Source organism: Panthera tigris, chromosome C1, assembly GCF_018350195.1.
Source record: "Panthera tigris isolate Pti1 chromosome C1, P.tigris_Pti1_mat1.1, whole genome shotgun sequence".
NCBI classification, from domain to species: Eukaryota; Metazoa; Chordata; class Mammalia; order Carnivora; family Felidae; genus Panthera; species Panthera tigris.
In genome coordinates this window covers 27,809,913-27,823,800 of record NC_056667.1, presented here as the reverse complement: position 1 = coordinate 27,823,800, position 13,888 = coordinate 27,809,913, and the positions used below count along the sequence as shown (strand labels likewise).

Below are 13,888 nucleotides of genomic sequence, written 5' to 3'. Positions count from 1 at the left end.
TCAACGCTGGGAAAGCAATGACACAGAGCACGAGCACGGCCATTTTCTCCTGACCCTTCTGAGAAGGAGTTCACGGTGGATGTTCTGCTAAATCTGAACGGGAGAAGGGAGAAGTGAAGGGTACCATAATGGGGTCTCTCCCCCTGGGGAGGGAGCCGGGCTGGCTCTCCTGCCGCCCCTCCTCCCCCAGCAGCCGAGTTCCCTGAGTCCCCTGTTGGCCTCTCTGGCTCCAGCCCCTGAGTGCCCGCCTAGCCCTGCCTGTCTGCCCTTCCCACCTCACTTCTGGAGGTGAAGTGCTTCTTTCTGCTTTGCCTCTGGCAGACATACGGGGGCCTCTCTGCGGGGGAGTTCCAGCTGATCCGGCAGACCCTCCTCACCTTCTTCCAGGACCTGCACATCCGGGTGAGTGAGTGGGTGGCCCCAGGAGCACCCTGCCACTGCTGTCCTAGGGAAACAGGGTGCCAAGGGGCCAGGCAGAAGACGCCTGAGGTGGCCCAGTTAGTGGTGTCCTCAGCGCTCGGCTCCATGATGATAAAATTGCCGATAACAAATCTCAGCAGTTTTCAAATGGACCAAGGAAGACAGTGATATCGCCATTCTTGCCCAGTTACCTTATGTATCTCTTTAAAATATGGTCTGTTCCCTTCTCCAGAGGAAATGTGTTCTCCGTGGACCGGGGAAGACAAATAGATTTCAACTCAGAGGCCAATTTCATTTTTAACCCTCATGAATAATTTTATTCACCATAGATGGGAGTAATAATAACACCAACATAAATTAAGATCTCTCATAGTCATCGATTAAAATTTTAAAAAATATATGAAAGTACAAATAAGATTAAGTTTTGTATTGCTTTAAAATATTGAAAACCCTGCATCATATTCTCCTCAGGACGGTGCCTGTGTGGACATTGTTTTATGGACTGTGGTGATATAAGCAGCCATATTGATTTCTCAATTCTGACGAGATAAAATCCATTATAATGAAAAGACACTCCTAATAATAAGTTTATAACAAAATCATTAAAATATATTAAACCACAAAATATATTAAGCTTTAATTGCCAAGTAGGCAGGCAGTGAAACATCTGAATGTCCATGAAGAGAAATAGGAATCACATATCCTGACGATATTCCGCTGCTGCTCCGTTACACTTGGCTGGTTTTCTGAGGCTGGTCTTTAAAGGTGTTTCTGCTCGGCCGTAATGTCTGATTGCCTACACAGATTTTCTCTGTTTTCAAAACAGTCTTGATAGTCTTTAGATTTGTTAGTGGGAATCCACTTGAAATCCTGAGCAGTTCTTTACAACCATCCCAATCCCCAACCCCCTCAGCCCTCCAGAACCCTTGCAGAGTTGCCTCCTCAAAGGCGGTCTCCTCAGATCACCTACCCTCAACCAGACTCTCATTCCCATTCCCATTTCCTTCCCTCGTGGACCTCCCTCGTGTTCTTCCCATTGTTTCGGATGTTGGGACGCATCATTCCATCTTTGCCTCTTCGTAGAATGTTCCCTATACCTCCCCTCGATTATCCACCGCCCTTGGAATCAGTTCATTCTGTAAAACTAGTCAGTCCAACACATGTTTATTGAGTGCCTACTCTATACTCACTCAGTGTCTGAGATACTAGGGTGAGAGATACATGGGTGAACAAGACAAAGGCCCTGCCTGGGGGAGGTTCTACACTAGTAGGAAGAGACGGGGAGGACAAGTAAGTCACGTTCTGGTTCTGATAACTTTTAGGAAAATGACAAGATAAGGTAAAGTTATAGAGAGCAACTGGGATGGAATGTCCCTTTAGACCAGCAGCGTCTCATAGCACTTTCTGTCGCGACAGAGATGTTCTATATCTGTGCTGTCTACCATGATAGCCACTAGCCACATATGGTTATGGAACACTTAAAATACGGCTAGTGTGACAGAGAAACTGAATTTTCAAGTTAATTTTAACAGCCACACTTGACTGGTAGCTACTGTACTGGACAGCACATCCTTAGATGATAGAGTTAAATACATGTCAAGGGCAGCCTTTCTGAGGACAGACACATGAGTTGACATCTCAGGGAAGTGCATCTAAATTGAACGCACAGCAAGTTCAAAGATCCTGAGATGGAAAAAGCGTGATGTGTTCCTTGGACAGAGACAAAGCCAGTGTGAGTGAAGCCTATGTAGACAGGAGTGATACAGTTAACAAGCTGTGTGGCGTGGGCACTGACTCATCAGAACAGATGCCAGTTATAACTAAACTGGTACCTACCAGTTGACTTAGCTTTGTACCCAAGTGAGGAGTTTATTTTAAGAGTAAAGAAAACAAACATTTCAGGCATCCTAAGGTGAACAATAACGTGATCTGATTTGTGTTCTGGAAGATGAACTGTATGGGACAAGGGTGGAAATAGGACTGTAGTTAGGACACTACTGTAGAAATCTGGGTAAAAAATGAAAGTTCTTGGGGCCCCTGGGTGGCTCAGTCAGTTAAGCATCCAACTTCGGCTCAGGTCGTGATCTCACGGTTCGTGGGCTCTAGCCCCGCATCAGGCTCTCCGCTGACAGCACAGAGCCTGCTTCGGATCCTCTGTCTCCCTCTCTATCTGCCCCTTGTGCGCTCTCTCTCTCTCTCTCTCTCTCTCTCTCTCTCTCTCTCTCAAAAAAAACAAACCATTTAGAGGCACCTGGGTGGCTCAGTCGGTTAAGAATACAACTCTTGATTTTGGCTCAGGTCATGATCTCACTGTTCGTGAGTGACAGCACAGAGCATGCATGGGATTCTCTCTCTCTCTCTCTCTCTCTCTCTCCCTCTCTCTCTCTCTCTGCCCTTTGCTCACTCATGCCCTCTATCAAAAAAATAAAATAATAATTAATAATTATTTTAGGGGCACCTGAGTGGCTCAGTGGTTGGGGTCCAACTTCAGCTCAGGTCATGGTCTCACAGTTTGTGAGTTCAAGCCCCACGTCGGGCTCTGTGCTGACAGCTCAGAGCCTGGAGCCTGCTTCAGATTCTGTGTCTCCCCCATCTCTCTGCCCCTCCCATGCTCATGCTCTGTCTCTCTCTGTCTCTCAATAATAAATAAACATTAAAAAATTTTTTAAATAATAATAATAATTATTATTATTTTATAAATAAAAATTAAATAAATAAACATTTTTTTTAAAGACAATGAAAGTTCTTGGGGCACCTGGCTGGCTCAGTCGGTGGAGTATGTGACTCTATCTCATGGTTGTAAGTTCAAGCTCCACATTGGGTGCAGAGATTACTTAAAAATAAAATCTTTAAAAAAAAAAAAAAAGAGGGGCGCCTGGGTGGCTCAGTTGGTTAGGTGTCCGACTTCAGCTCAGGTCATGATCTCATGGTTCATGAGTTTGAGCCCCACATCGGGCTCTGTGCTGACAGCTCAGAGACTGGAGCCTGCTTCGAAATCTGTGACTCCCCCTCTCTCTCTGTCCCCTCCCCAGCTCATGCTCTGTCTCTGTCTCTGAAAAAATAAATAAACGTTAAAAAAATTTTTTTAAAAGAAAGAGAATGACAGTTCTTGCTGCCAGTGGAGATAGTGAGAAGTCTTCACATTTGGGGTATCCCTTCTGGGCAAGAGCAGTTAAGACTTACTGAGAAATTGGACATGGGGAGGGAGAGAAAGAAGAATGAAGAATGACTACGTTTTTGGCCTGAGCAGCAGGTGGTGCCATTAACTGAGAGGGGGAAAGCCTGAGGGAAGTATATTTGAGTAGAAAAATTAATTTTATCTAAGTTTGATTTGCCTATTAGGCATCTGAGTAGCAAAGTCAAATAAGCAATTGAATATATAAGTCATAGAGACGGCATTCAAAGTCTTCTGGTCTCTTGGTGGAGGCTGGTCATCCTCCCTTGTCCACAGGTAAAAAGCATGGTCAGCATTCCACCACCTTCCCCCTTGCTTTCAGATCATTATTCTCCTGCCCTCACCAGCTTGGCCCTCCCCTAGTGAGGACAGACCGGTAAGCCCGACACCACACAAAGCCCTGCACTCATCACTCACTGAAACTGACTGCCCAGTCACTCACCCATGTTCCCGGAGCATTGACATCCCTGGCTGGCTCTCCTCCTGGCCAGCAGAGTCCAGCCACCGTCCTGGGGAACGTGACTGCTCAGGGACATGCCTCATCCGGCACTCCAGACCCACAGCCCTGTGACTTTCATTTCCTCTTTCCATAGGAAACATGCTACCTGCCCCCAGGAACTCATTAGAGAAGGGGGAGATGCACTAAGTGCCTTACAGATGTTTGGTTTTAAAATAGAAGAGCGTAAAGAGGGAGGACACGGGGGTAGGGGCAGTCAGTTCTACCTCAGAGAATCAGAAAAGTTGGGGTGTCTGGCTGGCTCAGTCGGTGGAGCATGTGACTCTTGATCTTGGGGTCGTGAGTTCAAGCCCCACATTGGACGTAGAGATTACTTATATGTCTTTTTAAAAAAAGAAAGAAAGAAAAGTCTTCATAGAGGATCTGATATCTTTTTTAAAAAATGGATTTTCACCAGGCCCATGGGAAAATAGGAGCGGGGTTAAGTGGACATCCTAAGTAGAGAACACCATCTCAGTAAAGGCATGAGGCACATACCTGTTTGGTGTATTTCGTGGTGCAGAGGCAGCAGAAGGCTGCAAGCGTTTGGATATGGCAAGAACATAGGATTCAAGGAGGAACATGGCTGCAGAGAAGAACACGGGCCAACTGGACATTATCTGGCAGGCAGCAGAGAGTCACTAAAGCAGGAAAAGGACACAGCCTGACAGAAGTTTAGAAGTGTCTCTTCACGGGTGCCCGGCTGGCTCAGTTGGTTAAGTGTCTGACTCTTGATTTCCGCTCAGGTCATGATCTCATGGTTCATGGGTTCAAGCCCCGCATCGGGCTCTGCACCGACAGCGTGGAGCCTGCTTGGGAGTCTCTGCCTCTCTCTCTCTCTCTCTCTCTCTCTCTCTCTCTCTCTCTCTCTCAAAAATGAATAAACTTTAAAAAAAAAGAAGGGTCTTCACCGCAGAATGGAGGATGGCTCACAACCAGGTGAGGGGGGGCAGGGAGGCCAGTTAGGAGGCACCTGCAGCGGCCAGGCCAGAGATGACGAAGGTCTGCACTAGGGACCAGGGTGGAGAGGAGGGGCCAGACACAAGGAGTAATTACTGGGTCTGCAGGGCTTGGTGACTGAATGCACACGGGAAGGTGGCGAGGAGAGGAACTCAGACGGCTGAGGTGGTGCCCTGGTGGCGTCAGTCGCTACAACTGGGAACACCAGAGGAGAATCAGGTTTGGGAAGACAAACGATGACCCTGTTCTGAGCAGGGTGTATTGGAGGTACATCCCACGGAACCCATAGGTAGACACGTCTAATAGGCAATGGGATAGATGCACCAAGTGACCAGGGCAGGAGACCAAGTGGCAGCTTGAGATCTGGGCGCCATCAGCACAGAGGTGAACACTGGGAATAGAGGAGGTCACTTGGGGGGAAAAAGGGTGAAAGAAGAGGAGAAGGACAGGAGAGCCACACTTAACAGCTGAGGGCCAGCAGAGGGGCTGGGCAAGCAGACAGACCCAACAGTCCCATCCAGCCAAGGGCAGGTTGTCGGGTCAGACACAACCACACACTGGACTGAAATGTATACATTTCAGACCTGCTATGACATAGTCAACCTTATTAGAATTAGGCTCACAGAGAGTCTAGCACATGCCTATATTCCCACTTCTCTCTCCAAATTTTCTTTCTCCATGCTTGTATTCTCATCTCTTGGTCACAGAATCTTAAGGTTAAAAATTCCTTAAAGGTCTTCCAGCCAAACCCACAAATCATGAGATCGTGACCTGAGCCAAAATCAAGAGTCAGATGCTTCACTAACTGAGCCACGCAGGTGCCCCTCCCATCTCTGCTTCTAAAGTGTCTTCACACCCACCTTCTTCCGGGCCCAGCTCCAAACCCACACTCACCCCTGCCCACTCCCATGCCTGTGGTCATTCTCCTCAGTGGGCTACTGTGCATATACCATCCAGCATATCCTGCTGTGTATTGTCCCCTGTTGCCATTTTACGCCCGGGTCCTGGGTCCGGTTGGACTGTAATCCTAAGAGTATTAGCTACCACGTATCGAGCACTTACTGTGTGTCAGACACAGCGATAAGTGCTTTTTCATTATCTGATTTAGCAGGTAACACTTACCCGTTGAATACATGCTATTATCACCCCCAGTTTGCCAAACAGAAAACTGATACGCGGAAAGGTTGTAGAACTTGCCCAAAACTCAGAGCCAAGGAGTGGCCCAGCTGGGGTGTGAGCCTAGACGGTCTAACATCAGTGTGCCAAACTGCCATCTTACACACTCTTACCCCTTTGCATTTTCACTGCTTTGCACACAACAGATGCTTATTTTTGATGGTATTACGAATAAAATCTAGTCGAGTTTTAGAGTTTGAAGGGATCCTTGAATTTATCTCGTTTTACAGATGAGGAAGCCAGGATCCAATAGAACTGATTAACTACTGCAACCTTGATGGAGTTTCATCTGATCCAGACCTTGACACAAAGTATGCAAACCAGGGGCGTCTGGCTGGTTCAGTTGGTAGAGCATGTGACTCTTGATCTCAGGGTTGTGAACTTGAGCCCAACGTTGAATGTAGAGATTACTTAAAAAAAAAAAAAAAAAAAAAAAAAAAAAAAAAAAAGCCAACCAGGAAGTAGAAATCAGCATATTATGGTGTTTGCAGTCACATAAAAGACCTTCAGACTCTAAGGCCAACCGGATCCAGATCCACCTGCTTGGGCCCCTTTCCACTGGTCTAGCACATGGCCGAAAGCTCAGGCTCCAGAGTCAGAAACACAAAGGTTGAATCTTTAGCTCTGCCCCTTCTGAGCCGGCTGGCCTTGAGAAAGTGTCTCAACCTCTGAGCTGCCAATTCCTCATCCTTATTGTTCTCTTTGGGCAAGTCCCCTCACTCTGGGAACCTCAGCTTCCTCATCTTTAAAACGAGGGTAATACAGCTCACCTGGAAGACTTGCCGTGCGGCTCAAAAGAAAGTCTGTTTGGAAAAACACTGTAACTCTGTAGGGCTAGTTACGCTGAGTCTTTCTCGTTGTTAGAAGCTCACTAGGTAACACCCCCAAGCCATTACACACTTTGCATCCTCAGAATGCTTATGTCTAGGAAAATATACCAAGAAAAATGACAAGAAGTGTATTTTTTCCCAGGTATCCTTATTTCTAAAGGACAAAGTCCAGAATTCCAACGGTCGCTTCGTGTTGCCGGTGTCCGGGCCCGTTCCCTGGGGAACTGAAGTTCCTGGACTCATCAGGTGAATTCTCAACAGTAATTGTCAGACCAACGTTTGGGGTGCCAGGAAACCCACATGCAGGCCACCACACAGAATGTGCCGGGTTCCTACCCGCCCCAGCCTTCCGTCAGTGAAGCACAGCAGTTAGAAGGTCAGGTTCTCATCCCAGCTAGGCCACTTAGCAGACACTTGAGGCCAACCACCCAGTTCTTCAAGATTCACTTCCTCATCTATGAAATGGTTGCTGTGAGAATGAATAAGATAATAATGCTCTGAAGTGCTTACACAGCACCTGGCACATCACATGTCCTTGGTAAATATTGTTATTATTACCTCAACCAGCATCTTTATCTTGAAGGAGTGCATGAATCTCCTTTTTGTCCTGTAGTACAAAGAATAAAGAAGCCTCCAGGACTACCCGAGCTTGGAGAACATCCCATCATGTCATACTTTGTATTGTAGAATGTTCGACAGCAAAGGCAAAGAAGTGAAGAAGGTAGAATTCAAGCATGGTGGAAACTATGTCACTGCACCAAAAGAAGGTTCTTTTGAACTTTATGGAGACCGAGTCCTGAAACTGGGAACCAATATGTAAGCAAATTCTCCCTCCCCGAATGAATTCAAGTCTGAGGGAGGTCACTTCATTTTTAAAAACCTGCTTGACTTCCCCTATGAAAACCCCTGCTGACAAGTGAAATAATTTCCCCTCAGATACAATGAATGCAGAGCCCTGACATTTTCCAAGGGCCCCCAAGATGCCCAAACATCAGGTAACTCAACAGGTTGAAAAACAAATAATTTTAAATAGCCACGGAAGAGCACTAGCCAAAACCTTTGTTGCCATGGAGATCCAGAATGGCGTGGCCTTCACGTACTGTTCACGTTTTTTTCAGTAATCTACATTACTTTGCGAGAAGAGCCATTTCCACCTAACTTCACAGGTATTTTTCTTTGGGAAGCCATGAAATCTGCGTGGTTGCTACCCACTTAGTTATATTCTGTAATCCTGGCACATTTCTGGATGCTTTTTAATGTCTCAGGATAAAAGTTAACGTGCTGTATTTCTGAGTTAGAAACAAGTCAGTGTAAAAGGGCTGGACAGCGTTTTCACAGTTTTCTGTTGGCACCAGGTACAGTATGAACCGGCCGGTGGAAACCCATATGTCTGGGGCATCAAAAAACTTAGCTCCACGGACGCAGGTGAGCTTCTGCCCTCCTTATTCCTCTTCAGAGCTTGTTTCTAGACACAAAAACCGGGATGGGGAGAAGGGTGGAAACTCTAGACTTCAAAGCCAGCCAGTGTTTCCCTCATTGTTTACACTCTTCTCAGTTCAGCCTTGCAAGTACAAAGGCTTTTAATTGTAGTTTCTCATGAAGACTTCCAGTGATCTGACTAATTAGGTAATTTCAGGCTTGGCTCAACCACCATAATTAAGCTGGAACCACACACCAGGACACGTGAAACGGCATTGTACCCGTGCCACTAGGTCTGTGGTTGCTGAGTCTAGCGCTCCTGTGTTCTGATCATTAAACCATCCCTTTGCAGTGCTATCCGACATAATGATGCGGTAGCTCCGTTCAAAATGGGGTTTTAGATTCTGTGAATGCCATCTTTATAAATTTTCACAGAATTAGCTACTAGCGAGCTATAGGACAAATCATGAAATAGTTATGTGCAAACACTTATTGAATGACTTCTGTGGGCTGGGAACCCAGGGACACAAAGCTGGCTTAGAAGGAGAAATGGGCCCACAGACCAAGGTGTCAGTATAAGCAAAGGCACCAAGGGACAAGAGAGCATAGTGGTGTTTGGGGGAGCGGGGAGGCAGCATCTCTCCCACGTGGCTGGGTCATAACGCAATTGAGGCAGGTGGCCAGAGAGCCGCCCGTACCAGGACACTGGGGCCTGATCCCAAAGAGGCTTAAACCATTTGGACCTTGTCATTTAGGCAAGAGGCAGAGGGGTTTATCTCAAGCGAGAGAGAAGTCTACTTGAGATAATGGGCTGGTGGCAGAGCGACAAAAGAAAGGCAGAGTAGCGGAAGAGGCAGAGCAGGGGGCGGCTGGGTTAGAGGAGCCGGGGTTGGAAGGAGGGGTGAGGGTTGAGCGGGGCCTGACAGCAAGAGGAGGGAAGGGATCCCGGGTGTGTTCACCACAGTCACCACCTGAGGGCAGTGTGGTAGCTCCGATGGAAGCAGTGCCCTTGGACCTGGAGCTTTTGCTGAGGCTGCTTGTAAACTCAAGGGAACTAGACTGACGAAAGAGGAGGCAATGTTCTTCCTCTGCAAGGAGGAAGGTCGTCTGAGGAGAACGGGGATCCCTGGGGGCCCTCCGCTCATCTTGAAAGTGTGAGAATCTCTGGTTTGCTGCCTTGCTAAGGGTCCTTCTTCTTCTCATGTGGATTATTTCTGTTTTGGTTAAGCCTCTTTTCTATGCTTTGTTTGGACACATTTCTAACCCGGATAATGTAAAGAGTCATTGTTTTGCCTTGTTCTGTAATACCACCCTGGGTCTCCGGGGTCTCAGCAGGAAATGTGATCACCTTCATGTAGCTAAAAATCATGAAATTGTTTCTGCAGGAAAACATTGCTCCAAACCCTCTTGCTAAAGAAGAGCTGAATTTCTTGGCCAGGCTGATGGGAGGGATGGAGATTAAGAAACCCAGTGGCCCTGAGCCAGGATTCCGGTTGAATCTCTTCACCACTGATGAAGAGGAGGAGTACGTTTTAAACCTGTTTCTTACAAGGCATATATAAAAATCCTAAGTGTGATAAGAACCAAAAAAATGACCACTGTAACCAGTAACACTTAAAATATAGGTGTAAAGGTCACAGAGGAAAAACCCAGCAAATTCAATAACCTAGTTAAAGAAGAATCCACCAGGGACGCTTGGGTGGCTCAGTTAGTTAAGCGTCTGACTCTTGATGTAGGCTCAGGTCATGATCTCACGGTTCATGAGATGGAGATCTCAGCTCAGGTCATGGTCTCATGGTTTATGAGATCAAACCTGACGTGGAGCTCTGTGCTGACAGCACAGAGAAAGTATTCTGTCTCTCCCTCTCTCTCTGCCTCTCTTCTGCGAAAACGCGCACGCGCTCGCTCTCTCTCTCTCTCTCTCTCTCTCTCTCAAAATAAGTAAATAAACTTTCAAAAAAAGAAGAAGAATCCACCAGTATTAAATAGCATGCATCTTCTGGATTCATTCAAGAAATAGTTCTAATGTCTTACACAGTAAAGCATAGCTGAACAAGAAGTATCGGAAGTCAAGAAAATCATAGTAAGAAAAATCTGTTAAGAAACCAGAGGGAAGTCAGAGCATGAGTCTTTGGGATATGGCAGCCTCCTCCAAAACCAGTAGGGAGAGTGATCCACCCAGATTTATACAAAGCTTCATAGTTTGTAGAGCACGCGTGCATCATTATCTCATGTGATCCTCCTTGCAACCAAGTATTTGGGGTGGGAGTTGCCCTCTGTTCCTGTTGAACTAACTTCTTCCGTGCACTTCTGTGTGAGAGTCACTCTGGTGAGTGCTGGGGACACAAAGATAGAGCGTAAGACCTAGAGCCTGTCCTCAGGAGCCCGCAGGGTAGGAGGAGAATGCACACAGACACAAATTAGTTCAGTGCCGAGTCATAAATGTTCTAATGGAGGACGTAGTGATTGACTTTGCACCAGCAGATGAAGGGAGTTGGCATCTGGGCTTGGTCTTGGAGTTTGCCAAGCAGAGGAAGGGGAAAAACATTCTGGCCAAGTTCAGTACATGCAAAGGCACAGAGACATACAGGGACTTGACTTTCTGGAGCATAGGGTACTCTGCTTGGGGATAGGACGGCCAGAAAGCTGGAGGGAAATGGCAGAAGGTGAGGCAGAAAAAATAGGCTTCTAAATTATCAAGCGCCGGTGTGCCACGCTGTCGGGGAGAAAACCCTAACCTTTGACCCATTTCTCTACTATCTCATGCAGACAAGCAGCCCTAACCAGGCCAGAAGAGTTGTCCTACGAAGTTATCAACATACAAGCTACTCAGGTGTGTGCGGGCAATTGCACAAGCCAAACGTTAGTCCCCTCCTCACCTCCTAATAACCTTGAACTTCACTGGCCCTCCCTTCTCTCTAATCAGCATGTATCTAGAGCCCCTAGCCTGGCAATCAGGTGAGGAACTGACCTGCATCACGGTGGCGGGTTGAAAATTAAACACCAGGTGCACAGAGAGGCAGTCGTGCTGACACATCCCTTTCACTGCCTTCCCCTCGTGTTTCTCCAACAGGACCAGCAAAGGAATGAAGAGCTGGCTCGCATCATGGGGGAGCTGGAGGTCACGGACCAGCCGAGGCAGAGTGCCAGCAAGGGGGATGATCTACTTGCCATGATGGATGGGCTGTAGGTGTACTGGCCCGGGACCCTCGGCCCCCTGTGGGGCGGGCTCCCCAATAAGGACCCCAGAGACGCCTTGGGGAGCAACATGATGTCGCTGGTTTTCTCCGGAGTGAGCAGGTACCTCCCGTTCCTGTTTGTGTTGTAACTGAACTACACAAGTCTCCCTCAAGGAGCACAGTGTCCGGAAGGCACACACATACCCACGTTCTCACCAAAATATATTCTGCATTTTAAATTGGACCTTCTCCATTTTCTTCTGGTTTTATGGCAACCATCTAAAGCCATAGGGCCATAGGTTCAAGCCCCAGAGCCAGGAAGGGGGCGTGCCTGTTGCAGCTCTCCATTGGGGCTTTCCTGTGGATGCCTATGGCTCACGGGCACCTGTGAATTGTCACAAAACTTCAGGGCATCCTGGGATGTACTCTGCCTTGTAAGCGACTTTGAAATGCGTGGGGAAGGCAGTTGGGGCCCAGCTGAGACAGCCCTCCTCTGCCTGGCACCCCGGGAACCGTAACCTCAGAGGCAGAGTAAGTAAGGCCACTACAGGGAACACGCAGCTGGGCCCCCGTGCAGAGCATGTGGGTATCTGTCCTTCTCTGCACACCTCGCTATCCATATGCGGTATGGGCGTGTCCCATATGGAAGCGTGTGCCAAGGAAATAGTTTGCTTGGTATGTACTCTTCACCCCCAGGGTCTTCCTCTGCCGCTTAGTGTCCTTGCCTTCTAAAGACCCCCGGCATGATGTGCTGTGACACCCATCTCAGCTTCACCATCAGTGGCCGGACAGAGCCTTAAGTGAGTGGAATATGTGGGAGGTACACGTGGTGTGGCACTTTCCCTTTCATGTACCAGATGAGCTACTTCCCTTGGCGGGAAGCCAAGTCTAATTGAGATCCATGTAAAATATCTCAGGCCAGGGCAGCCCTAACTGCTTCAAAGAAGGAGCATTAGCCCACCACCACAGGCTCATCCTGGACCCAGTAACTGGCAGGCTCAGGGCCAGCCAGCATCCAGAGGCCAAGGTCCATTCAGTCCCATGGAAGAAATACCCAGAATGGCAGAAGGGAAGAGAGAAACGGAGCTGAGCCAATCACTGCCTGAGATCGAGCCAGCCACAGGGACCACTCAGGCCCCTCATGCCGTGGCAAGAGTGGAGGCAGACATAGTTCTGGAATGTGAGGGGCAGGGAAACTGCCCTTAGCCTGCCGAAGGCATAGCTTTTGGGTACAGAAAGATAAATCACTAAATGAACCTAAGTTGCTTCCTACGAATGAAAGTTACACTTCCTTACCTACAGAACCCCCCAGAAGGTCCCTTGGGGAGGAGACGCGTATCATGCCACCTGTTAACAGCTTACAAAGAGCCCTCTGTTTTAGCCTCTTTTAAGCACTCTGGCTACCAGTTGGGGCGGCCTGAAGGGGGGACAGATGAAGGGGAAGGCTCTTTCCTGTTCTGGGCCAGGCTCCCACCACACTGCCACAAACCGAAACTCCACGGCCTGCTCCGGGCCTGTCCTGGAGCCTTGGAGGTGGGCCACCAGCTGCTGAGAAGCAGCCACCTCCCTTCACCTATCCCAGAGCCATGCGGATGATTTCAAACGTGTCTGCTTCCTCAATAAATAAACAAGATACAGATCTCTGGTAGGGCAGCCTTGTGATGAGGCAACCTTTGCGTTTCATGTCTCTAGACTCGCACAGCTATTGAGAAAAACAAGTTCACTTGCGTGGTGGTTGAGGACATGCAGAGAAAGCAGGGGAGGCAGGAGGAGGCAAAGAAAACAGAAGACGGGGGTTGATCCGGCAAGAATGTGGACTGAGCACTAGCACTTCATCAGTGTTCATTTAAAACAAGGCCCCGTGTCCGAGGGTATCCTAACACAGTATTCAGTGTGTGTCAGGGGAAGGCGTCCCACGGTCAGAGTCAGGACACTGGGCTGTGGCCCCATCCCTGCCTCAAACTCACCATGGCCTCTGGGGCACTCACTCTCCCTGAGCCTCAGTTCCCTCATCTGGAAGAAAGAGAAAGAACGGGTTCACTGGCTTCAAGCTGGCGTTGAGTTTACAGATTCCTTGGCCCCTCCCCAGGTGGGAGCTGAAAACTGGAATCTATACGTATGCCACCCCCCCACTCCATGCTTTGGGGGTAGATCTACTCTTCCAGCTCCTTCTGTGACCGACCTCCTCCCAGCTCAGCTTCAGCCTGTTCCACTCTTGTTCACATAGTGTCGG

General features: G+C 48.2%; 1 protein-coding gene and 1 long non-coding RNA gene across 4 annotated transcripts in view; one reads left to right on the top strand and one right to left on the bottom strand.

Annotated features, from left to right (window-relative positions):
* OSCP1 (organic solute carrier partner 1) overlaps positions 1-11,899 on the top strand; it is a 26,522-nt gene extending 14,623 nt beyond the window's left edge. For all 3 annotated transcript variants that reach the window (XM_042996524.1, XM_042996523.1, XM_042996522.1), the window contains 7 exons: positions 322-402; positions 7,200-7,303; positions 7,745-7,873; positions 8,413-8,482; positions 9,862-10,001; positions 11,246-11,309; positions 11,550-11,899. In XM_042996524.1, the coding sequence (XP_042852458.1) occupies positions 322-402; positions 7,200-7,303; positions 7,745-7,873; positions 8,413-8,482; positions 9,862-10,001; positions 11,246-11,309; positions 11,550-11,666 (705 nt within the window). In that variant the 3' untranslated portion in view covers positions 11,667-11,899. The remainder of the gene's footprint in view (positions 1-321; positions 403-7,199; positions 7,304-7,744; positions 7,874-8,412; positions 8,483-9,861; positions 10,002-11,245; positions 11,310-11,549) is intronic.
* LOC122241194 lies at positions 10,474-13,888 on the bottom strand. Its single transcript, XR_006221221.1, has 3 exons — positions 13,838-13,888; positions 13,623-13,668; positions 10,474-10,812 (listed from the first exon to the last, which is right to left on the bottom strand). It is a non-coding gene; the product is annotated as an uncharacterized LOC122241194 (long non-coding RNA).